The 26,966-nt window shown below is 33.1% G+C and overlaps 1 protein-coding gene across 2 annotated transcripts; it reads left to right on the plus strand.

Moving 5' to 3' along the window:
- Nucleotides 1-16,263: 16,263 nt before the first annotated feature.
- On the plus strand, nt 16,264-24,943 carry LOC137821268 (sec1 family domain-containing protein MIP3). Of its 2 annotated transcripts, XM_068625789.1 has the most exons (8): nt 16,296-16,627; nt 18,055-18,198; nt 19,988-20,137; nt 21,544-22,032; nt 22,513-24,042; nt 24,165-24,233; nt 24,638-24,785; nt 24,898-24,943. In XM_068625789.1, exons 1-7 carry the CDS (start codon nt 16,580-16,582, stop codon nt 24,764-24,766), a joined length of 2,559 nt encoding a protein of 852 aa, XP_068481890.1. In that variant the 5' UTR covers nt 16,296-16,579; the 3' UTR covers nt 24,767-24,785; nt 24,898-24,943. The 2 variants fall into 2 exon arrangements, with proteins under 2 accessions (XP_068481881.1, XP_068481890.1); XM_068625780.1 differs by having other exon boundaries at nt 16,264-16,627; nt 24,638-24,943.
- The last annotated feature ends 2,023 nt before the right edge of the window (nt 24,944-26,966 follow it).

The following is a 26,966-nucleotide window of genomic DNA, read 5'->3' on the forward strand; positions in this document are numbered from 1 at the left end:
AATAACTTAATTTATCTATTTTTGGTGTAAGCTTTATGCTCTCATTAGTCTTTTTCACAAAAGTTAGTGAACCATACTTATCATGTTATTTAATATTGTTGATTTTTACAAATGACTTCTCTTAATAATATATGAAAATTAAATTCATAAATTTAAGTTTTCTTAGAGTATCTTCTTGCTAGTCTATTTAGTAAATATAGTCCTTTATTTTTTTAAGACATTAAATGTATTTATTTTTATTAAATTTTAAGAAGATTTCTAACAGTACAATTTAAAAGTTTTTTAATAAAATTTGTGTATAATAAACATATTGTTTTAAATGAATATACCTCTTAGGTTATTATGATATTGATATGTTCGATGTATTAAATATTAGGATCGCATTTATGTCTCATTAAATTGTTTCTGTATAGCTTACCATCTCATGTTGATATATTCCGTTGATTATACTCTACATTTGTGTTTGAGTATGAGAAGATGTACGTTGATGGATTATTTTATCATTCTTATTTTTACTGGATTTGGATATGGTGTGTTTTAAGGTTTGTGATCTGAGTTGATGACGAACATCAACTTTTAGGATTGTCGAGTTTTATCACCGAAAGTTAAGTGGTGGTTCACCGGTAGAAGACTCTTTAATGCTCAAGTCAGTTAAAATATATTGATATTAGAGTAATTAGTGAATATCAAGTATTGAACGAATAAAAATATTTTTTAGGATTTGTATTTATAGATAGTCGGACTATGTCATGAGTCATTATCGTTGTATAAATAAGATGTCAAATTATATGGAATCATCCAGAGATTGATGATATATATATATATATATCTTTAAATGGTTATAGTAAATTATTCTAATTTGTAGGTGGTTAATAGTAAATAATATTAACAACCAGGTTTTTAAAAGGATAAATAACAACAACTCGGTTTCTCGAAGAGTTTCTCGAATTATGAAATATCTATATTAATGACCCATATTTCTTGGACCGGGTAGTACATAAGCTCCTGAGCTCTGTAATTCAATTAACACTATATGTTTAGGGTTGATTTTTGCAATCATTATAAGTCAATTGAGCTTTTGCCTATGTCTTTTAAATGAAATAATAATTAATATTTAATGTTATAAATATTTGAGCCCATTAATGATGAGTTACACATTTTTTAGGTAGGTTTGACCGCGGGAAATTTTAATGGTTTTGCTTTTTAAAATTTTATAATCTTTCTTTTTCACTAGAGATCCTTTCAAAAGTCTTTTTGCTTTCTCATAAGTGTTGAACAAGATGTTTTGATGTTTTCAAAATTCATGTGGAAAGCTTGAAGACTTTGTTGCTGGGTATGTGTGTTGTTTAGTTGTTTGAAACTTGTTAGTTCACTCCTTAAGATGATCCAAGTTCATTTGAATCTTTACCTTTTTGAAAAGATGGGTTTTCTAAAAAGGTGTGAAATTTCAACCTATTGAAATATCAAATCAACCTTTTGTTTGACACTTAGTGATTTTTAAAATAGTTTGGAAAAGCTTTGTTTTGTTTTGTCTTTGCTGTCAAACAGACTCAACTGGTTATTTCGATAAATCAACTGTTGTTTTTAAGAAAACCTTAACATAAAAATTATTTCAACTGAATGATTTTGAAAACAATTGGTTGTTTTCATAACAAAATTTTGTTAAATGTTTTAAACTGTTTTAAATTATTCCAACTACTTTTGGTTTTTTATTTAACTTATTTCACCTTTTATAGGCAAGTTTGTAGTAGTCTACTTTGATGACATCCTTATCTACAACTTAAACATAGAAGACCATAAAGAGCATGTTAGGCAAGTTCAAGAAACCCTTAGGGTTGTATGCCAATCCAAAAAAATGTGTCTTTGCCATAGACCATATAGAATTCCTAGCGTTTGTAGTGAGTTCCAAAGGGGAGCATGTGGATGAGCAAAAGGTGGCAGCAATTAGAAATTGGCCTACACCCACCAATATTAATGAAGTACGAAGCTTTCATGTATTAGCTAGTTTTTGTAAAAGATTTGTGAAAGACTTTAGTAATATTGTTGCACCTCTCGATGAGATAGTAAAGAAGGATGTAGTTTTCAAATGGGACCAAAAACAAGCAAATGCTTTTGAAACCTTGAAAGACAAATTAACCAAGGCACCCATTTTAACATTCCCCAACTTTGCTAAAACATTTGATAATGAGTCTGATGCCTCTAACATAGGCATTGGGGTTGTCATCCTAATAGGGTCACCCCGTAGCTTATTTTAGTGATAAACTTAAAGGGAGCCATCTCAATTACTCCACCTATGATAAAGAGCTTTATGCTTTGGCTTTACAAAATTGGTAACACTACTTTTTTTCCAAAAGAGTTTGTGATACATAGTGATCGTGAATCTCTTAAATATTTGAAAAGCCAAAGCAAACTTAACAAGAGACATGCCAAATGGGTAGAGTTTATTGAGCAATTTCCCTATGTGATCAAGCATAAGCAAGTCAAGTCTAATTTGTTGGCGGATGCTCTTTCCAGAAGACATACCTTGCTTAATGTCTTGGAAACTCAATACTTGGAGTTTTATCACATCAAGGAAATTTACAAAGATGACCTTAACTTTTCTCTCATCTATCGAGAGTGCTCAAAGGGCGTTCACAAAGACTTTTTCATACATTATGGCTTTCTCTTTAAAGGGAAGAGACTTTGTGTGCCCCAAGGGTCTTTGAGACAATGTCTTGTAGAGGAGGCACATGAGGGTGGTTTAATCAGACACTTTGGGGTAGCAAAAACCTTGGATACATTGCATGAACATTTATTTTGGCCCCACATGCGTAAATTCATACATAGCTTCTGTGATAAGTGCATAGTATGTAGGAAGGCTAAGTCTAAGGTGCAACCCCATGGTTTATATACCTCTATTCCCATCCCGGACATGCCTTGAGTAGACATTTTTATGGACTTCATTTTAGGTCTTCCCAAGACATCTAAGGGTATGGATTCTATCTTTGTGGTAGTGGATCGCTTTTCCAAAATGGCCCATTTTATTCCATGCCACAAAGTATATGATGCTTGTCATATTGCAAATCTCTTCTTTAAGGAAGTTATTCGATTGCATGGGCTTCCTAGAAGTATAGTATCTGACAGAGACTCTAAGTTTTTGAGTCACTTCTAGAAGAGATTATGGGAAAACTTGGCACTAAAGTTTAGTTTTCTACTACTTGTCATCCCCAAACTGACAGTCAAATAGAAGTGGCAAATAGAACTTTGGCCCAAATGTTAAGATTCCTTATTTCCGGGAACCCTAGGGTGTGGGAGAAATTACTTCCTCATATTGAGTTTTCTATTACTTCTCACACCCCTTTTGAGGTAGTGTATGGGTTTAATCCCCTCACACCCCTTGACCTACTTCCTATTCTTGTACTTGATGAGGTTTTGTGCAAGGATGGTTTTGAAAAATCATATTTTATTAAAAACTTGCACAAACACATCAAGCGCCAAATAGAAAGAAAGATAGGCAAGTATGCGCACCATGCCAATAAAGAGCTTTGTGAAACTCCTTTGTTGCTTGTTCATTTTCGCACCATATTTTTCATCATAATCACCATATAATTGTGTTTTTCCTTTTGCCTTTGTGAAATGAACCTTCACATCTACTTAACCACTTGGTTAAGTTAATGTCCAATGGGGATTTTCCTTAGGTTTTCACTCTTTAATTGTCTTAAAATCTCAATCATAAATTTAAAAGTGTCACCTAATGATCAATCCTAAAATCAACTTACATCAAAATCCCACTAGCCAGTACCTCAGAGCCCATCATCCCTCAGAGGATCACTAGGAACAGATCCCAAGCAATGGGAGCTGAGCACCAGCTAGTCTCACTATTTTTAATTTTAGTAAAATAGGGTTCATATAGCATAAAAGAGGGGTGTACTTATAAAATTGGGCTTGTGCCAAGTCCATTAGGTTAGGAAGGTAGCCCTAACTTCTAAAAGTTAGGACTAGGGGCAGCATTGACCTTGGTCAACACCTTAGGTCGTCCCTCTCCCCTCCCTATTTTACCCTTCACTCATATTACCCTCAAAGTCACTCCTTCCTATATAAAGGATTCCTTGGCTCATGTATTTACAAATTGAAATTGAATAGTAAAGAGACTCTGCAAAAGTGATTTTTTGATACTTGTGAGCTCTCATTTTTGGGTCTTATCTTGAGTGGGTAACATCTCAAGTGGCGACTCTTTGCACCACTCATCTTAGAGTCCTCTCTTCTCCAAGTGGTGTGACATCTTCCTTTCTTCCATAAGCTCTCTTCATCTCTTCCTCTTTTTATCTTTCTTTGCGCCCTCCATTCCATTCCCCTCTATACTTTCATGTTTGTCTCTTAAATTGTTGGTTATCTTTGTCTCATTCTCTTCAATTCTGCAACATTGCATCATTATCACCATATAATTATGTTTTTCTCTTTGCCCTCTAGAAGTGAACCTTCACACTTACTTAACCACTTGGTTAAGTTCGTGTCCAATAGGGATCTTCTTTGGGTTCTCACCTAACATTGCTAAAAAAAATCATAAACAAGGAGCAACCAATAAAATGTGCAATCCTAAAATCAATTCACATCAATGATATTGAAGAGTCAAAGATAGCTCGGTTTGTAAGTGGTTTGAGGAGAGAAAATCAAGATATTGTAGAGTTATATGAGTATTCTTCTTTAGAGAAATTGGTTCACCTAGCCATCCAGGTGGAATCACAAGTTTTGAAGAAAACAACTTTCAAAAATACTCATAATGATGGCTTCTACAAATCTTCATGAAAGGATAAAAACAATTTCTACAAAAACTTATCCTTCCAATTTCTCAAAAGAAACCTCTTCTCACAATAAAGTTTCTAAAGAAAAACCTTCCACCCCTACCCTTAAGTCACCCACCAAAACCTCAAGTAGAAAATGTTTCAAATGTTTAGGTTTTGGGCACATAGCTGCCAATTGTCCAACCAAAAGAACAATAATGGTCAAAGGGGGGGTTGTAGTGAGTGACCATAGTTCCCAATCTTCAAGATCTAGCTCCCCTACCTCTTCAAAAAAGCCAAAGTGAGGAAGTGAGATTCCTTATGAAGGTGATTTGTTAGTCGTAAGGCACATGCTTGGACAACTTCAAAAATATTTTATGAAAGTCAAAGGGAAAATATTATTCATACAAAATGCCTTATTAATGACAAATTATGTTCATTAATTGTAGATGGGGGTAGTTGCACAAATGTGGCAAGTACAAGAGTGGTGGATAAACTTGGATTACCCACAATCTCTCATACAGCCCTACAAATTACAATGAATTAGTGAAGAAAGAGAAATAATTGTCAATAAACAAGTCCTCATAGCTTTCTCCATTGGAAAATATAAAAATGAGGTCTTGTGTGATGTTATTCCAATGGAAGCCACCCACATTCTATTAGGAAGGCCATGGCAATTTGATAGAAAAGTTTTACATGATGGTCTTACTAATAAAATATCTTTTAACTTCCAAGGGAATAAGGTCATATTAAAATATCTCTCTCCAAAAGAGGTGAATCAATACCAAGTTAAAATGAAAGAGAAGAGAGAAAATGAAAAAAAAAAAAAGTGTTAAGAAAAGCCTTCTCATCTCCTCCAAAGATGTCAAAAAGGTAATGCTAACTCGCAAGGCTGTCTTTATAGCCTATCCTAAGAAAAACCTATTGATAGAGTCAGCAGTAGATAGTTTAAAATGCTTGGACCCTTTGCTAAAAGAATTTCAAAATGTGTTCCAAGAGCCACTTAAAGGATTACCTGCTTTAAGGGGAATTGAACATCAAATCGATTTCATTCCTAGAGCTTCTTTACCAAATAGGCTTGCATATAGAACCAATCCAACTAAGGCCAAAGAGATTCAAAAACAAGTCAAGGAGTAATTAGACAATGGTTGGGTCCAATATAGCATGAGTTCTTTGCCTGTCATTCTTGTCCCTAAGAAAGACAGGAGTTGGAGAATGTGTACGAATTGTCGCGTCATAAATAACATAACCATCAACTATAGGCATCCCATCCCTAAATTAGATGACTTGTTAGATGACTTACATGGGTCTCAAATCTTCACCAAAATTGATCTTAAAAGTGGATATAATCAAATCTAGATTAAACCGGGAGATGAATGGACAACCGCTTTCAAGACCAATTTTGGGTTGTATGATTGGTTAGTCATGCCCTTTGACTTAACGAATGATTCGAGCACCTTCATGCGACTTATGCATCATGTCTTAAGACCTTTTATGGGCTAGTTTGTAGTAGTCTACTTTGATGACATTCTTATCTACAACTTGAACATAGAAGACCATAAAGTGCATGTTAGGCAAGTTCTAGAAACCCTTAGGAAAGATGTGTTGTATGCGAATCCGAAAAAATGTGTCTTTGCCATAGACCATATAGAATTCCTAGGGTTCGTAGTTAGCTCCAAAGGGGTGCATGTGGATGAACAAAAGGTACCAGCAATTAGAAATTGTCCCACACCCACCAATATTAGTGAAGTACAAAACTTTCATGGATTAGCTAGTTTCTATAGAAGATTTGTAAAAGACTTTAGTATTATTGCTACATCTCTCAATGAGATTGTAAAGAAGGATGTAGTGTTAAAATGGGGCCAAGAACAAACAAATGTTTTTGAAACCTTGAAAGACAAATTAACCAAGGCACCTATTTTAACACTCCCTGACTTTACTAAAACTTTTGAGATTTAGTGTGATGCCTCTAACATAGACATTGGGGTTGTCCTTCTTCAAGAGGGTCACCCTATAGCTTATTTTAGTGAGAAACTTAAAGGGAGTCATCTCAATTACTCCACCTGGGACAAAGAGCTTTATGCTCTTGTTAGGGCTTTGCAAAATTGGCAACACTACCTTTTTCCAAAAGAGTTTGTAATTCATAGTGATCATGAATCTCTTAAACATTTGAAAAGTCAAAGCAAACTTAACAAGAGACATGCCAAATGGGTAGCGTTTATTGAGAAATTTCCCTATGTGAGCAAACATAAGCAAGGGAAGTTTAATGTGGTGGCAGATGCTCTTTCTACAAGACATACCTTGTTTAATGTCTTAGACACTCAATACTTGGGGTTTGATCACATCAAGGAAATTTACAAAGATGACCTTGACTTTTCTCTCATCTTTCAAGAGTGCTCAAAAGGAGGCCACAATGACTTTTTAATACATGATGGTTTTCTCTTTAAAGGAAAAAGACTTTGTGTGCCCCAAGGGTCTTTGAGACAATATCTTGTAAAGGAGGCAAATGAGGTTGGTTCAATGGGACACTTTGGGGTAGCAAAAACCTAGGGTATGGGAGAAATTACTTCCTCATATTGAGTTTGCTTATAACTGAGTAGTTAATTCTACTACTTCCCACACCCCTTTTGAGGTTGTGTATGGCTTTAATCCCCTTACACCTCTTGACCTACTTCCTATTCTTGTACTTGATGAGATTTTGTGCAAATATGGTTTTGCAAAAGCATCTTTTATTAAAAACTTGCACCAACACACCAAGCGCCAAATAGAAAGAAAGGTAGGCAAGTATGTGCAAGATGCCAATTAGCGGCATAGAGCATTGATCTTTAAACTTGGGACTAGGTTTTGCTTCACTTGAGGAATGATCGCTTCCCTACTCAAAGGAAATCCAAACTCCTGCCTTGTGGTGATGGTCCCTTCCAGATCATTAAAATTATCAATGATAATGCTTATGAGTTAGATTTACCTAACACGTATTCAGGGAGAAATTATTTTAATGTTAATGATCTAACTCCTTTCTCTGCAGGTTTTGCAAATTCATGGACGAATTCTCTCCCACCTGAAGAACATGATGAAGACTTGAGAGATAGAGCATTTTTCTTGTTTAAGAATACTATTGTTTCTTTTCAATTTACGTTGTTTACATTTTCTATTGTTTATAATTTATGTACTTTTACATTTCTGTCATTTATATTTTCATTAGACACTAAGATTTTCACTAGTAAAACTATTAGTCGATGATGCAATCCTTTTTTAGTGTTGAGTGGAGATTGATGGAAGGTAGTGAAAGACTTGTAGATTTGTGGAGGAAACACTGATGAAGACCTGAGAGATAGAGCATTCCCTGAACTAACCCAACCTTTCCGAAGGATGACCCGGAGCATGACACAAGATTCAGGGCTAGGTCAGAACCATCAACTAGCCAATGGCTCAGAGCCCATCAATCCTTAGAGGATCACCAGGAGCAGAGCCCATGTGATGGGAGCTGAGCACCAGCTAGTTTTTTTGTTTTTAATTTCAATATATTAGGTTTCATATAGCATAAATAGGGGCATACTTAGTAAATTGGGCTTTTGCCAAGCCCACCTTTCATGACATGTGCACCTAGATTTAAGGTTTCTTTGACCTACCTTCTAGAAGGTTTCTCACAGATGACACCCCTACCCCTCTCACTCTTGTTCCCCAAGTCACTCTCTTTTATATAAAGGGTGTCTTGCCTCATGTATTTACACATTGAATTTTGAATAGAAAAGAAACTTTGTAAGTGTTTTGAGTGAGTTTTGAGTGCTCCCTTTTGTGGGTCTTATCTTGGGTGTTTGTGCACTTCAAGTGGCGACTCTTCACCACTCATCTTGGAGTCTCCCACCACTCCAAGTGGCGTGACTACCATCATCATCCATAAGCTTCCTCTATCTCTCTATCTCTTCCTTCCTTGCGCCATTTCCATTCCTCTTATATTCTTGTGTTCTTCTTTTCCTTATTGGTTTTTCCATCTTATTGATTTCCATTATATGCTTTAATTTCGCACCTCTTCATCATCATCACCATATAATTTTGTTTTCTCTTTTTCCTCTAGAAGTGAACATTCACACTTACTTAACCACTTGGTTAAGTTCGTGTTCAGTGAGAATCTTCTTTGGGTTTCTCACCATATTCTGCTTAAAAATAAAAAAACCATAAACAAAGTGCAACCCATAAAATTTACAATCTTAAAATCAACTGACATCAATCACCAAATAACTATGGAGGTTTATGGGTTTGGGTATGAGCTTACAAGGTGCAAGGGTCAAGGAAGAGGATAGGATAACTTCCTTGATTTTCTAAAAATGCAATTAGCATCGTAGAAGAGAGATTTGGATAAATGTGCTAAGAATTTCAGAAACAAAATTTCATATAACAATCAAGTTTACTTTTAACAAGAAATGAGTCTCTTATTTATTGACTAAGGAGACTCCTGAGATGACTTTTGAGTAAATACTCTCCATTCTTAGCATGCCATGTGGCAATTCTAAGTGCAATAAACTCTCCACTTATGAGTTGACAAATGGCATCAAGTGATTGGAAAGTTTTTTTGCATGAGGCGCCTTGTTTAGTCTTTAGGAGAAGCTTGAAGAGTCATTCTATGCACTGAGGAGGCACCTAAGGAAGTCTTGTTTGGAGAGAAAGATATTCATATTCTAAAGTTGTCTTAAAAATACAAAGTCATAAAATATTATTCTACTATTTACATTTTATATAAAACTAAGGCAGATATTATCTTCTGTATTATTTCAAGTTGATCATCTGCTCTTAGTTGATAAGAATGGTGACTTTAACAAGGATGGTCCTCTATCATATGGTTTAGTAGACGATTGTTAACTAGACAATCTGATAGTTGCACTTAGTTTTCATACTTCACAAATTCATTTGTGTTTTATTTGTTGCTTTACATTTAAATTGTAGTTTTAATTCGCTTTTACATTCATATATTATTACACTGTCTAATATAATTTTATTTTAATTGTCTAGTATATACTTTGTTTTTATTTCAATACAATAATTTCTTTGTCTCTGTCATTTTAATTCCACTTTTTGATTTACATTAGTTTTCAATTCCATTTTTACAGTTTTCATTTCATTCTTTTACTCAATTCTAGTTAACTTAACTTTCTATATTTCATTTTTTCATTTACTCTGTTTTCTGTTTCCATTTCCTTAAACCAAATTACCACACCCTGCACCACAAATCACACAGAGAGCAAGGAGAAGCAACACTCTCACCACCAAACCGAGACAATGTTGCAAACATGATATGATTCCAATAGCAAAGAAGAGAAAGATTCTTGACCTTCTTAGGAATCAACTTGAGTTGGACAATAGTTAGGCACTTTTTCTTAGAATTGGATCAATGTTCTAAGTCAAGAACTCACCAAAACTAGCACCAATTCCAAACTCATATGGAAGCTCCAAGTATAGTCAAATTGAACCGAACAAAAAGGAACAAAAGCTAAGCAAACTGAACTAGGATGCTGGAAATTAAAATGTACCGAACCAAAAGCTGGAAAATGAAGAAGAAAGATGAAGAACAGCAAGGAACACAAAAGAACCAAAGCAACACAATTAAAATCTGAAAATGCCGAACCAAAAACAACAAGGAAACAAAAGCTCAAAACATGAATTTCAAAAGAGAAGGAAGGAAGGAGAGGAGAAAGCTCATGAAGATGGATGTATGGTTGAATGATCACGCCACTAGAAGGATGGATGCTCCTAGATGAGTGTGCAAGCCGCCACTTGAGGTAACCATGGAACCATCAAGATAAGACTAGAGAAGAAGGCTCAAAGCTCTCCAATGCTCTCTCAAAATTTGAGTATAGTTTCTCAAATTAAAATTCAAATCTGAATTGTACAAGCTAAGCACCTTTATTTATAGCCTAGAGGTGCTGAAAAATAGGTGGGAAAATTCAAATAAACTCATTTGAAATTCCCACCAAAAACAAGTCACATGGGAGGTGTGACCTTTTTCTACTGTGACACCTCCTAAAAACTAAACCTACACCACTCTCCTAAGTCACATGGACAATGTGACTTTATTTTACATTTTCACACTCCTTTATTTAATAACCACACCTCCTAAAACTATACAAGAGTATTTCAAAGCTTGGTCTTGCCCCTCATGGGATGGACTTGGGCTCTTTGGGCTTTGGCCTTCTTGGGCTTGGGCTTGGGCCTCATCTTTATTTTATGTCTTCTTTTAATTTTGAGAAGACTAGAAGGAAGAACTTCAAATGTGAGGGTGGATGTCCTCTTCCTCCATTAATAAAAGCCTCCTTTATTTGATTCTCATCAAAACTAGTCCATATATTGTCGGAGAGGCTCAATTTCTCCTAATTTTATGCAATACAACATCGTAGAATTAGCCATCATTGGTTGACTAACAATAAATCATGCTATGAACTTTGTAGAAAGTGTCTTGAATAATCCATTGAGTTTCATGGTAACTTATAATACCACTGCAAAATTGGTCCTTTTAGCATGCATGAGAAAATTCTACAATGAATACAACAAATAATTAGGTCATAAAAAAAGGTATTGGTTCAAGTCATATAAACCTTTAAGTGTTCATCTAGATCAAATGATTTGTCACATATCTCGGTGTTCAGGTACTTACATTTGGGGAGAAGGTTGACCATGATCTCATGAGTGAAAGGAATATATAGAATTGTTTTTGCGTAAAACTACTTGTTGTTGCTTGGATTCATTTCTTTGGATGATCACTTACGTGGATTGTTTGATATGCTTGATAGTATGTTTTTAGGTGTGGGTTTCTTCTCAGACCCACGATTCGGGGACATGCTTAAAGTGTTGAGGACCATGGGTTTGCTGATTATCCTCAATATCACGTGGTTGTTTTTCATGAACCAATTAGTCTAGTTGGTCATTCAGAACTTGAAGTTTACTGTGCTATTGTTGAAAGTCAACATATGTTGTTACCATACAAGCTCAAGTCTTTTGAAGTTTAATTTAGATATGAAGTTTAATTTAGATATTCTATTCACTCTATTGTTGCTTGATTGTAATCCAATTTTGTGTTATTTCATTGTTTTTTGAAATAGACTTTCCATGTGTTTTGAGACTATTAATTATGTTTGTAATTTCACCACTTGAAAAAATAGATGATATTCTAATTTCTATTAAGAATAAAAAATGGGAGTAACAATCAATATACTTTTAATGTCAAATCAGAATAACTACAACAGAAATATTGAACTTTTTGAAAATATTTACTCGGGCTCATAATAAATTCAAAATACTCTTAGTGGAAGGTAGATTATCATTGGATGGAAAGAACCAAATACTAGTGGACTTTCTAAGGAAGTTGGACATTTGTTGTTATATCAAATACTAGATAAAAGTTCATACGTAAAAACATTGTCCAAGTAAAACTTAAAAAATAAATGTGTAAAAGCAATTTTTTATGTAAATACTTCAGCAACTAATACTTGTATTTATAGAATTTTGAATTTCTATGAATAATATTAAAATATATATATATATATAGTATTGGAGGTATTGAGTATTAATATATTAAGTTTGGAATAAATAACTTAGTATTGTACCAACCAGTCCTTGGGCGTCGTTGACCACTAGTAATGTTGGAGGCACGTAAGCGGGGTCCCACGAGCAGCGTGGGTCAGTGTCTCGCGAGGCACGTACGCTAAGGAACCGAAGAGTGGTCAGACATCGGTCACCAGGATGTACCGACGTACAACTAAGCAGTATGGAGAGGTCGGACATCGGGGACTCGAAACAGTAGAGTTGGGCCATGAGAGGTGGATCCCAGACTACATACCAGTTATCAGTAAGGGAGAAGTCTAGGTCACGAGAGTCCATGCGTGTGGGGTGGATGACGCGATCAGGCGTAACACAAGTATAGATCCACTGGAAAAGATACGACCTGTGAGGGTCACGTTCCAGGGGTGAGCTGCATTCATGACACGTGAACAGCTAGGGCGCTCCCAAGACGGGTGACCCCAGAGATCAGGTGCACGAGGAGGCATCCAAGTGGTCATCCCATCAGAGGTTACACTCCAGTTAGGAAACCCCACGCGCTAGGTTATCCTAACAGTGGGTAACTGCGGCGTTGGGGCCCACCCCCTCAGGAAGCTTATTTTGGGTAATGGAAATAGTGGAAACCCTAGGCTATATAAAGGGAAGTAACAAACTTAGTAAGGTACGCTATTCATTTGCGCTGCTTAACACACACAGTTATAGTCTTACGTTAAACAGTTTTGGTGTTTCCTAGCCCTAAGATTGACTTGAGCGTCGGAGTGCAAACGACCTCTAGGGCGCCCTTTTGTCTTTGTGTTTCAGGTGTTCCAAAGGAAAGCACGACTGGACGTAGGGATTCTTGGGCGTGAGACTGTCGTAGACGCACGAAGGTGTTTTTGGTCAACCGGCAGGAACAAGTATGATATTATGAATGTTTCTCGTATCCAAATATACTAAAGATAAGCAGATATCATTAATAATGAGAAATACATTTAAAATATAAATATTGTAATGGGTTTTGAAAACTAAAGTTACAAGACATTATATCTAAGTATTTGTATACTTGAGTTGAGAGAGGTGAAAGCTAGACGAGAGCAACTTTGTAGCAGTAAAAGGGGGCTCAATTCCGTATCTAACACCATTTACACTTTTATTTCCCCATCTAGCACCCTTATGTTTTTATTTCCCTATCTAGCACCCTTTTGTTTTTATTTCCCTATCTAACACCCTTTTATTTTTTATTTCCCTATCTAACACCATTTCAAAAATAAATAAATAAATAATAAATTATTATATTTTTGATAATTTTAATTTTGAATGCATTAAAAAATAAATATTTTTAATGTTTAAAATAGTTAGAAATATAATTAATGAATAAAGAAATGAGTTTTTACAAAATAAAAATAAATTAGTAATAAATTAAAAATGTTTAATTTAAACTTTTTTTCATTTTATGATCAACATATATAAATAAGTGTATTAAAAATGTTTAGTTTAAAAATGAATGATCATCTTTCATTTATATATTACAAACTTTTGATATATAAATAAGTATATTAAAAATATTTAGTTTAAAAATAAATTATCATCTTTCATTTATTTTTCTTTTTATGATCAACATATACTTATTTATATATGTTGATCATTCATTTAATATTTTCTTCAATGGTACATTAAATAGTTTGTGCGAAATGAAACATAATTAATGACGAGAAGTGCACAATCCAGTAATATTGGGACAAGTTTATTTTTGTGTGAGGGCCTTTGACAATATAAACATTTGTTTGTTCGATCATGTTGTTCTCTTATGTCCATATCAGTCCTTATTCACTTGACTTAGTCCTCCCCTTTGAGATTATTTTCATGTCGGGATTTGGGCATAGTATTTGACCAGTGTATGCAGGTCAATACTCTTCATTTCTTAGTTCCATCAAATAGTCTTTTGTAACATGAAAGACCTGTTGCAATATTACTGTTTTTATTTTCTATATTTATTTATTTTTACATTTTTTCTTCTTCTCATTTTTAAGCATTAAGTGTAGTAATTGCATTAGTTTTTTTTTAGGATTTTGCATTTAGGGAGACACTTCAATATTATTTGTGTGTCCAATATTAATGAATACTAATTGACTTTGATTTTTTTATAATTATGTTATGTATTTTTTACTTGAAATTAACATGATTACATCATCAATAATAATAAAATACTAATTTATGTTTATAGATTCAACTTTTATGTTGTTGTAGAGTTTAATTTTTTATTTTCTTCATTCTTAAAAAAATGTTTATACTAAACATTTTTAATTTATTATTTATTTATTTTTATTTTGTAAAAACTCATTTATTTATTCATTAATTATATTTCTGATTATTTTAAACATTAAAAATATTTATTTTTTAATGCATTCAAAATTAAAATTATCAAAAAAAAATTATGATTTATTTATTTATTTTTGAAATGGTGTTAGATAGAGAAATAAAAAATAAAAGGGTGCTAGATAGGGAAATAAAAACAAAAGGGTACTAGATAGGGAAATAAAAACAAAAGGGTGCTAGATGGGGAAATAAAAGTGTAAATGGTGTTAGATAGAGAATTGAGCTGCCAAAAGGGAAAAATAATTTATTTTTTTTTATAAAAAAACCTTTTTAAAACTAGAATTTAGACGCATTTTGTTTATCGAAATTGAGTTAAAATAAATTTTAAATTGATTTAAAAGCCAAATCAAATCTTTTTTAACTGAATAAATATTCCAATTTTAAGTTTGTAGACTAAATGCTAAAAACTTACTACCACTTTAGAGAAGGAATACACTTTCTTTTGTAAGTTAGTATATTTTTTTTAATAAAAATACAAATAAGCTTTTAATTGCTTATAATTAATTTTAGACAAGTATAATATGCATTTTAACACTTTAAAAAACGAAATGAATTTTTTAAACATATGATATTTACTTAAATGAAATGAATGTTTTAAACATATGATAATTTCTTAAATTTGAGATAATATAATACATGTTTATTGTATAAAAGATATTTAAATTTGAGCTTAAATGCACATTTTGGCCTTTATAGTTTATAAATGTTCAGTTTTTATTTTTATAAAAAATCTAATTACATATTTAAAAATAAAATATTAAGTAAATAACTATTTTAGCTTTTGAAAGTCTAAAATAATATCAACCTATTCCTTCAAATTGAGAAAATTCCAAGTAAGTATCATAGAAACTTTAGTCGTTTTATATACATTCTTAAATTTAATCACATATTGTTTAATTTCTATACACACACAAATCATTTTATTTTTTGAGTTTTACACAAAAGTTATTTTTATATTTTCTCAAGTTAAAAATAAGTAAAAATTGAGTTTGATGGACTAAAATATACTGAATTTCAACAAATTCAATACAATATATAGTAAAATATAGTTACCTTATAGAAACATTTCAAGCTTCTACTTTTTTTTTAATTATATTTTAAAATTATAACATTTGAACTTTGAAATTATAATTATATTAAGTATATAATAATAATGTAAAAAAAAGCTATCACTCACTTACTAAAAGTAATAATATAGTGTTTCACTCTTTTAATATTATTTTTATTCAATTTTTAAATTATATATTAAATATAAAAAAATACTTTTATATAAATAAATATATAAAGTTAAAATTATTATGAATATTAAATTTGAACTCATTAAAATAATACATAATAACTTAATAAAACAAATGTAAATAAAAACTTGGATACTAACTTAATATATATATATATATATATATATATATATATATATATATATGTGTGTGTGTGTGTTTTTTTATATAAAATTAAATAAACCTCGACTATATTTGAGTTTTATAGTATTATAAAAAGAATGTATTAATATTACAATTTTATATTACTTTCTGGATTAAAATTAACTTTATCTTTTGTAAACTGTAATCTTTTAAATACTTTACCACAAAATTATTAAAATTATAATAACTGGAAAAAACTGAAAATAAAAATAAAAATAAGAGTGGGTGAACAGAGGTAAAGCAGAGGGAAGAAATCACTGGAAGAGTGAAGGGACAGTAAGATCTGCCTCTAATCCCAATTTCTGATTACAAAACGCTCCAAAATTTCTTAAACCCTGCAAACGTGATTTTCTCCAAACGTGATTTGTTCCAAACGAATGAAGTTTTAGCTCAATTGAACGCTCAGTGGTTTGGGATTGCGGGTTGGCGTTGGAAGAGGATCACGTTCGGAAGAGGATCACGTTCAGCTGTATGAGCGGATAAAAAGATTGAAAAATGGCCACAGTTGATATTATCAAATCCTGCATCGATTCTATTAGACAGGTAGCACTGACCTTCTAAGTAGAATAAGTTCAGTTTTATGTCTGTTTATGCATTTGCGGAATGATTCCCGTAGGGCTCTGCAATGATTATGATCTTAATATTCTTAATTTCGAAAAATTAAGAACCAATTGGATGTAACTTGTATGTAGAATAAAGGAATATTGAAATGCATGTTTTGATGTATGTATGGTTCTTCGGGTAAAGTTTTATGTACTTTATTTGCCAAATTAAACAGTGGGAGGGATTAGACGGATGTATCTTGGTCTATATTAGTGCCCTTGGACACCTAGATTAAACTTGAGCAACCAGTTTTAGATTTAGATGAAGAGCTAGGAACCAGGTTCGGTTTAATGTGATTTAAGAGGTTTTTTTGGCACTCAGAGTTATGGTATGAATTTGGGAGTAAGGTTTTCAATTGCCTATGTGGTTTTGTTGCTATCTTCGATATTGTGGGAAATTGTAGACACTGTTGTGGTTTGAGATTTTTTTCAGATTGTACATAATACCCCTCCTTTCTTGTCCCTACTGTAAGGCTCCTAATTGTTTGATAAACATTACACTTATATCTCTTATACATTACACTAGCTTTTCTTAATTGTTTGAAAAACATTACATCATGGTAGTTGTAAATGTTATAAAATTTGGGGTGTTGTGTACAATTTTAAAGAAAGATTAGGGAGTATCACGGTAATTCACTGCTTTTAAAACCTTTTTTTGGGAGCTGTATCAGTGGATCCTTGTTACGAACCCAAAAACAAGCAACCAAAGATACGCCAAGAACACAAAGAAATACTGAATAACCTCTGTTTATTTCTACACCACTGTATAATTAGAACATTCACAAAGGAAACAATTATTCCTTTCACACACGACTTCTCCTGTCAACAAAACTGTAATAAAAAAATCATCCCCCTTCCCTAAACTGGTTGATCTTTATTTAAAGACCAACCCTAACCAACTAACTAACCACTCCCTTAACCTTTATTTTTTACATTTCTCCTATAATACACCTTCCATGTCTTTTCCTTATTTTCTGTCCTAACAATCCTCCATTAGTGAGAACATTTATCCCAAAAGGCAATAAGTTGTCACAGAACTAATTCTAATATTGAGGTTGGAAGAAATGATCTTGGGTATGTTTGTATACTTCCAGGGAAGATAGCCTTTAGAATGCGTTACTGCTGTGTTTCATCCAAATCTATATTTATTTTCTTAATTTTGTGCTTGTGATGGAGTAGCTCATTGTTTTCTTCTCGTTTACATTAAGTAAAGTTAGTCAATTGTAGATTTGTGGCCAATATTGTTGCCCCTAAGCATCTTATACTGCACTTGTGAATTTGAATTTTCTTCTGAAAATATACAACTCTAATCATGTGATCCTTTTCCTTTCATTTTTTCATTAATATTAGTTGTGCTCTTTTTTCCAGATATCAGAGCATATTCAAGATTCTACTGTTTATTTAGATGCCGGATCTACAGAAAGTTTCCAATTTTTGGGGGCATATCCAATACTTCTTGAACTTGGAGCACGGGCTATTTGTAGTTTGGAAAACATGTGTGCACTTGATGTTGTAAGTGCTGGTTTCATATTAGATTGTTGCCCTTGTTGTCTTTCTATGCTTTCAGTAAGCTTACCAAGATTTGATTATTGATTGATTTGATTACTATAAAATTTAAGGATATTACTATTTTTCTGTTTTGGAAAATATTACATCACAGGCTATGAAATCGAATGAATAATTGTTGGTGATCCGAGTTTGGTTTTTCACTTAACGAATACATCCCTCTGGCCAAAGTTTGTAGCCCATTAATTACTATGTTATATCAGTTAATGGAGATAGGGCATGTATCAGCTTTAGACAAGTTTGAGTGTAGTTATATTATGAATATCTATAATTCACCTAGTAATAATTACCAATATGCGTGATGTTTAGAATCTTGATTTGAATTTTTATATACAGAAGAACTGGAAATATTTTTCAAATAATAATTCTGAATTCCTTTATTTAAATATTAAGATAGCTGTTTCTCACTGAGTTGTCAATAAAATCGTCCAAGGCTTTCTCTTTGTTATAGGGAACATGTTAATATACATTGTCATTTGTAAATATTGTATTCCTTCTTTTCACGGGTCTGAGTCCTTTTGAGATGGAATAATCTGAATGGGTCTAGTGCTTGAATAATAGGAATTGATTTTATTCTGTTTTTAGTGGATGGATTATTCTTACTCATGCATGCCTATCATGTATTCCCTTTCATTTCCTTTCCCTTACTTAATACTTGTGGGAGTGACACAAAGGATAGAGAAACTTTTGAAGTTTTTCCTCTGGTCTTGCATAGCCAAGCAAAGTAGCAGAGGAAATTCATCATTTGAAGGTTTATTGCAAACCTCAGATTGAAGAGTGGATTGAGTTGTCTTGATAATCTAATATGCAGAAGCATGGCTTTGGCAGTTCATTTGTTATCGTGTATCTGTGTGGAGACAAATGCCTGTATGTTCAGTGGTGTCTCTGTACCCATAAAACTATTATGGGTGACATTGTATTCGTGGGCACTTGGGTGCTTATTTCACGGTTGCTTTGAGGATAATGATATACAATGAGATTGAATTTAAGGCTTTGAGCTATGATTCCTTATACCACCCAAGATTACTCTCTCTACTCATATGCAGAGGAATGGAGGGGGTGACCGGGTGGGGCAATGGTCACCTTCATTTATTTATTTTCATTTAAATGATTATAAAGATTATTTTGTGATCACCCTAACACACACTATTTATCTAATCTGTTTCTTGTATTATATTGTTTTTGTACACAATAGTCAATACATTTATGTGTTTTATTCACAAAAAAATATTTTTATATATTAAATTCCTGCATATGTTATGCATGTGAAAATTTAAATTTTCTTTTACTAGTGTTTTTTGTTTTTGACCAACCTTGAGACAAAGTTCTAGGTCCAACTCTGGTTATCTTTTCCTCTTGAAATTAACACAAATCTTGTTTGAACATAAAGTTGTGTTTTTAATGTTTGCAAATAATGATGTTATAGAATTGAATAATTCTTAATCCTCCTCCTACCTTTTATGGCAAGTATTGGATGAAAAGTAAATGTATTTAATGTCTGGGAAATATAAATACTTACTGTAAAAGAGAGTAGGAGCATTTGTAGGAGGATATAGAATTCCCTTATAGAATTTGTTCTTTAGCCATTCCATCCTTTTTCTTAGTAAACTTATCCTTGATGCTGTATGGAACCAGGTATAGATATTCTTTCATCTGCTGGCTCAGAATTCTGTATGCTCCAGAATTGTTTGTACTATGTATCATGATCTACTTTTATTAATGTTTCCTTGTTTAGGTTGTTGATTGGAACTCAAATTCTGATCCTGCGAGGAAACTTGTGGTTATCACATCAAGTCTACTAAGTGATGCTCACCGGTATATTTTACGTTGCCTGACCACACATCAAGTTGTTCGTCAATGCATTATATTTACATCTATCTCAGAGGTGCTTATCTGCAATTACATCTTTTTTTTCCTTTTTCTATTTCCCTCCTTGGCCCCCTTTTTATTTATACATATATTACCATTCTATGTTTCATACATTTAATGTTGTGTGCTTACCTATCCATTAAAAGATATGCTTTTTTACCCATAGATTTGGATGTTGATTCAATTTTTATTCTTAGATGCCTGAAATAATGGTTTAGCTGCTATCTACTTAAAAGGCTTCCTACACATTTTTATTGTAATAATTTGACACAGATGAAAACATGGTCTTTTCTCAGAAAGAGGTTAGTTTTATGAGTGATTTAGAAATGGAGCTTGATCGTCTTTATTATTATTGTCATTATTATTACTATTTTAATTATTATTCTCTTTTGTGTTAAGCGTTGGCATTTTGGTGACATTTTTATTACTCCCTTTTTTTCCTGTTTCTTGCAATAGTAAAATAAGCTATCAATTTTTTAATAATGAGTTATGGTTGCACCTTAATCCTTCTATTTTTCATTAGCATGCAAACCCTAGTATTACATGAGTAGTTGGAAAATTGCTATCCCAATGAAAGACTGATAGTATTAGTGGTGGTCTTAGGGCTTGATTGGACACTCTTCTCCACTAGAATTTCTAGGAGGGAAAAGTAAGAAACTTCCGTTTTTCATTAGCATGCAAACCCTAGTATTACATGAGTAGTTGGCAAGTTGCTATCCCAATGAAAGATTGATAGTATTAGTGGTGGTCTTAGGGCTTGTTTAGACAAACTTCTCCACTAGAATTTCTAGGAGGGAAAAGTAAGAAGAAGAAATTAAACGAGTTTCTCCATAAGTTAAAATTAGCTTATGCACAAGTTAAAAAATAAAAATTTAGAAAAATCATGAGAGAATTTCTAAAAATTAGTTTATGCATAAGTTGATTTTAACTTCTGAGGAAGTTTATTTAATTTTCTTCTCCTAGAAGTCCTTATGGAGAAGTTTGTGCAACAAACAAACCCTTAACCCTAAACCCTAATGTTGGTTTCCAAAATGTAAAAAAAGATTGTTGTAGTAGAAGTAGAAACAGATATTATCATCTATTGGAAATAGTTTGGGCTGTCTCTAGTTAATTTAGACATATAAATTGTCTTGGGAATAAATCAAAAAGTCAAAAGCAGATGAGGTAATTTATTAAATTAGCAATAATGTCATTAGTTCTCTTAAAATTTTGTCAATCTGGACGGTTGGTTATTTTTGCTAGAGTAAAGGGATGAACTCATTATTTATCACCAATAATCAACACAAGGATCAAATTACTTTATCCATTAATGATATTTTGGTAGCTAGTTTATAGTATTGGTTCCAATACCTGTTTCCTACATGATTTCCTTTCTTTTTATCCTTTTGTTTTTTAATTTTCCAATACTGATAAAAAATGCAGACAGCACACTCAGCATTTCCTGATTCACCTCTGGGACCAGATGCATATCATGAATATGAATCCTTACTGGTTCAAGATTATGAAGAACTAGTTAAGAAATCACGGACAAAACCTGGACAGGGAAAGCTTCACGTTGAAGATGGAGGACGTTCAGGGTTTCCTTCCAGTGTAGAGGATGTTCTTAATCTTGAAGCTAGTCCAAGTGGAAGAGATTTTTATGAGAACAATCCATTAGATTACGTTGAACAATCAGTGCTGAAATTGGTTGTTTCTGTTTATCATTTTCCCATGATTTTATGTCCCATTTCACCACGAGTATTTGTTCTACCATCAGAAGGGTTGGTATCTGAAGCACAGTTATCAACTAAGCATGAAGATTCCATTAGTCTTGGTTTGCCTCCGTTAAGTACTGGTATTCTCTCTGATGCTGACGATGTGCCTCCAGGGGCTACTCTTACGGCACACTTTCTCTACCATTTGGCTGCTAAGGTAACAAGTTATAAGCATTCTTTAACTGAAATGTGTGCATACTTCTGTTGACTTTATTTTAAGATTTTTGTTTTTAATTTCTCAGGATTCTTGTATTTTGTACTTCATATACTTAAATGCTGGGTACAATCTTCAACATTATAATAGGTCCGTGATAGAGCTGCTCCATGAAACATTATACATTTTTACTAGGATACTCATACTTCCATTTTGAAAAAGATTACTTCAATAAAAACTTTCTTGTAAGAGTGTTTCTCATTAAATAGATCTTGCTCTGAATCTTTTTCAAAAACTTGGCATTTAATAGAACACAATATTATGGTTTGATTCATGTAGCCAGCCCCATTTAAGGGTGAAAAGGGCTTTGCTTTTATTTGAAAGTATATCTGATCTTCCTATAGCTGCAATACCTTTTGTTTTGCTTCTTGTTTCTCCTTTAATTTGTTATCTTGACCATTAATTCTCTTGGTTATGATATAGATGGACTTGAAAATGGAAATTTTCTCCCTTGGTGATATGTCAAAATCTGTGGGAAAAGTTTTGACAGACATGTCAAGTCTTTATGACGTAGGCCGCCGTAAACGATCAGCAGGGCTGTTACTCATTGATCGTACACTTGATGTTCTCACTCCTTGCTGCCATGGGGACTCACTTGTTGACCGCATATTTTCTTCTTTGCCCCGTAGAAATAGAACAATTTCTGGTAAAGGTTCAGGAAGCCAATTCAAACTTGGTTCTTTCTACCTGCATCGTGCTCCTTTAGATGTTCAGATACCACTTGCAAGGATCCTCGATGAACAAGATTGGAAAATAGACAATTTTTCTCTTTTAGAAAGCGTTGAGGCTTTTTTGTGTGGGTGGAATTCTGGTAATTCTGATTCTCAGTTGTCTGACTTGATTGACCTTGGCCAGAAAATTCATGACAAGCCTAGTCACACTGATGCAGAGATACTTACTGGGTCCTTTGTCTCTTCTGAAAATTTCCTTGGAATGCCACTTTTGGAAGCTATTCTAGATAGAAGAACGAAAGATGGGGCCTTACTGGTAAAGAAATGGCTACAAGAAACTCTGCGCAGGGAAAATGTTGCCGTGAATGTGAAGTCTCGTCCTGGTGTTGCTACAAAACCGGAGATACGAGCTATGATCAAAGCTTTGTCCAGGAACCAATCCTCTTTGCTAAGGAACAAGGGAATTATCCAATTGGCTTCTGCCACGTTATTTGCCCTTGAAGAATCAAATTATACCCAATGGGATGCATTTAGCAGTGCAGAGAAAATTCTGAGTGTAAGTTCCGGAGAAACAAGTCAAAGTCTTGCCATTCAAATTGGTGATCATATCAACAAGAGTGCTCTTTTGGGATCACGTGTAAATAAAGGGAAAAGGGAGATCTCAAAGGGGTTACTTTCTTTGCAAGATGCTTTGCTGTTGATGATCATTGGATATATATTGGCTGGTGAGAATTTTCCAACATCTAGTGCTGACGGGCCATTTTCTTGGCAAGAGGAACATTTGTTAAAAGAAGCTGTTGTAGACGCGCTTTTTGAAAATCCTTCAGTAGCAAATCTCAAGTTTCTAGATGGACTAAGAGAAGAGCTTGAAACTAATGTTGTTAGCAAGATAAAATCTCAGGGAACTGCTGAAGAATCTTCAGAACTAGATATTGATGATTTTGATGATGATCAATGGGGAAAATGGGGTGACGAAGATGGTGATGATGACAATAAAAATGAACAAGTATATGGTGATGTGCAACTGAAGTTGGAGTTGCGTGATAGGGTGGACAACCTTTTCAAATTTCTTCACAAGTTATCTGACCTGAAAAGAAAGAATATACCATTGAGGGATGGATCGTTGACCATGGAAGCTAATTTTGATGAGGATAGAAAAGGATTGCTTTATAAGCTACTAACAAGGGTGTTGGGCAAGTACGACGTGCCTGGGTTAGAATACCATTCTTCCACTGTCGGACGCCTCTTTAAGAGTGGCTTTGGAAGATTTGGCCTTGGTCAGGTAATTGTGGTCTCTTAACTTATGGTTATGAGGAGCTTGCTTTAGTAATCGAGTTCAAATATTCTAATCATTCTTTTTTTTTACCCTTTTCTCAATTCATCTTGTCAATACGAATACTGCAGGCCAAACCAAGTCTTGCTGATCAAAATGTCATTTTGGTGTTTGTTATTGGGGGCATTAATGGGCTCGAGGTGAAATTCTTGAATACCTTTCTCTCCTCTCTCCCTCTTACTATTCCCCTTATGTCTGTGAATAACAACATGGGCATGGTATTTCCAATTAAAGTTTGAGTAAATAAACTATATATTGACGTTGTATGTATTTTAATCTGATATTCAATTATAATTTGTTGACTTTTACAATAATTACTTTAGGAGTCATACCAACAATGATTTTTTATTAGTTGACATTGTAAAACCTTTTATATTGTCACTGCTTAAAATTTGAAGTTTTTAATGCTATTATACTTTTTTATGAATGATGAGACATTTGTTGTCTTTTTTCTTTATACATAACCCTGTTTAATTTAAAACCTGATCCTTGATTAGTAGGTGGAATTGTAACCTGACAAACTTTTTACTTGTCACTGTCATAGGTGCGTGAGGCTCACGAGGCATTGGCTGAAAGTGGAAGACCTGATATTGAGTTGCTAGTTGGTGGAACAACTCTTCTCACTTCTAATGACATGCTCGATTTACTGCTAGGGGATTCAAGCTGCTTTTAATTCTTTCACCTGTTAAAATGTAGGAGATAGAAATTAAATTGAATTTGGTTTTCCTAAATCCTGTACGTTGTAACTTTTATTATTGTATAGGCAGTTCTAATTGTATTTTCTTCCTTTCCAAATCAAAACAGAGAGAAATCAATAAATTTTGGGTCAAAATTGGCTTTCAAAATACAAGTCACAGTTCAAGAATTTTCATGAGTTGCTGCCATTCAAGGAAGCATGAAATTATATTGCAGAAGGACCAGAATATTAGTGTTCAATGTACTATCAGTACTATTACATCTTCAACAAAATTGAATGTTCTAGACAGTGTCGATCAGCTACATTTTGTTTACTCATTGTTACAGCATAGGACATGACGTGGACACGGTTTGCTACATGGGTTGATTCAGTAAAATAACTGAATAGACATACAAGTTATGTGTATGAACTTTTAGATTGAGTAATCTACCCAAAAATCCATATTTAAACAATGTTATGAGTTTCTTCTCCTATTTTAAACTAAAAAATGTCTCGCGTAATTTCTAAAGTAAATACTCATGTGGCAAATTATTCCTCTACCTCCATAGATTTCTTCTATAGTGCCATAAACATAAAATTTCTCGTTTTATCATTGTTGGATTCTACAATTTGTATAGTTTTCTTTTGTTTAACTTTTTTTATTATTATACAATTTGATTTTTTTTAATTACACAATTTGAAAATCAATTTTTACTTTTAGATGAAAAGACTTTCAAATTATACAATCTAAAATTGTTTTAAAAAAGAAAAAACTTTCAAATTTAGTAATTTGCAAGATAAAAATGACGTGAATTATATAACTTAAAAAAATCTTGAATTATAAAATTCAAAAATTATTTTTTAACTTTAAAGTGTACCATAAAAAAAAGGAAAATGAAACTTTTTTATTGAAGAATTTACCTACTCATGTTATTAATTCTTCATTCCAGCTTATGTAGAACTTCTATCTTTCATTAGTGCAATACGTGGTCACGATCAACTTATGATATGGATCAAAATAATTTACTTTTGTTGTTTGAATTAAAAAATAAAAAATAAAATAAAATTATAATTTCTTCGAGTAATTTTGATTATTTAATTTTAGGTAATCTCAAATTTTACATAAAAAAAATGAGAGTTTGAAAATTTTCCAACTTTCCTATTTCTAAAATTTTCCTTTTTAATATTTTTTTATTTGGTTATCTTTTTATTGAAATATTTTTTCTCTCGTCTCTCGTGTCTATTGTATGCTTACTTAATAACATTTTCAAATGTTTTAAAACATAAAAATAAGGAAACAAGTTAACTTCTGGAAATCAAGTCAAATACTTGTCTCGTGTACCAAATTCAGAATTAAACACAAATTCCGATTTTCACTTGCTTTACTTTCTAAGATGAATTACTTATTTCGATGAGTTTCGAGCAAAACAAAAGTGGAAAACACTTTAATACAACAATTAAAATAAAATAAATGAGAGAAGTATAACACCTCACAATGCTAAGTGTATCATCCGGTTTCACGTCACTCGATATTATTGATCGACTGACCGGGTGATCAACCATATTAAGAAATAAATTGACAATAAATGACAAGTAAGGAAATATCATATAAATCAGGGTAACCTTCCTATAAATTCGGGTCACACCCCAAGAAATCAGTTAACACTTATTTATTGAAGATATGCGCCAGATATGCCTGGGAATCAAATAGCTCAATACCAAACACTATAAAAAAAGTCTTCTACAAAGGAGTAAGGTATGCTTTTATTCGTTTTACATCGTACACTCTCAATACAACGTACTTACTAAATCGTCGGAAAACTTTTTGCCGGTTTACTCCCGACCGAGAGCTAAGGAGTTGAAGGGTTGACGCCTGAAGGAGTGGAAGTTGAAGAACTGAAGCACGAAAGACGAACGACCAAACGCGAGGGAACGATCACTAGAAGAGCGACCGACACCAACAACAATTGTTATTGTCAATCTCAAGTACTATCTAGGATCACTTTGTCTATATAAGTACAATTAGCGCCCATCGTGGGTCGAGATAGAGTAAAAGCAAGCGAAAATGATTTCAACAAGACAAATAACGAACGACAGGATGCCAGAGGCAGATCAAATCGCTATGTTCCTATTTTACAAAAAGGGATGGAAGAAATGTGTCAAAAGAACAAAGAGGAGGTTGTCCTCCGCCAGAAGA

This window comes from Phaseolus vulgaris, chromosome 11, assembly GCF_000499845.2.
Source record: "Phaseolus vulgaris cultivar G19833 chromosome 11, P. vulgaris v2.0, whole genome shotgun sequence".
Lineage (NCBI taxonomy): Eukaryota > Viridiplantae > Streptophyta > Magnoliopsida > Fabales > Fabaceae > Phaseolus > Phaseolus vulgaris.

What these genes read in the sequence shown, in the direction of transcription:
- LOC137821268 (XM_068625780.1), top strand. Translation starts at nt 16,580, where the DNA reads ATGGCCACAGTTGATATTATCAAATCCTGCATCGATTCTATTAGACAG. An exon ending in GAAGATTTGGCCTTGGTCAG is followed by an intron (nt 24,043 to 24,164) that starts GTAATTGTGGTC and finishes CGAATACTGCAG; the next exon opens with GCCAAACCAAGTCTTGCTGA. An exon ending in GGGGCATTAATGGGCTCGAG is followed by an intron (nt 24,234 to 24,637) that starts GTGAAATTCTTG and finishes TCACTGTCATAG; the next exon opens with GTGCGTGAGGCTCACGAGGC.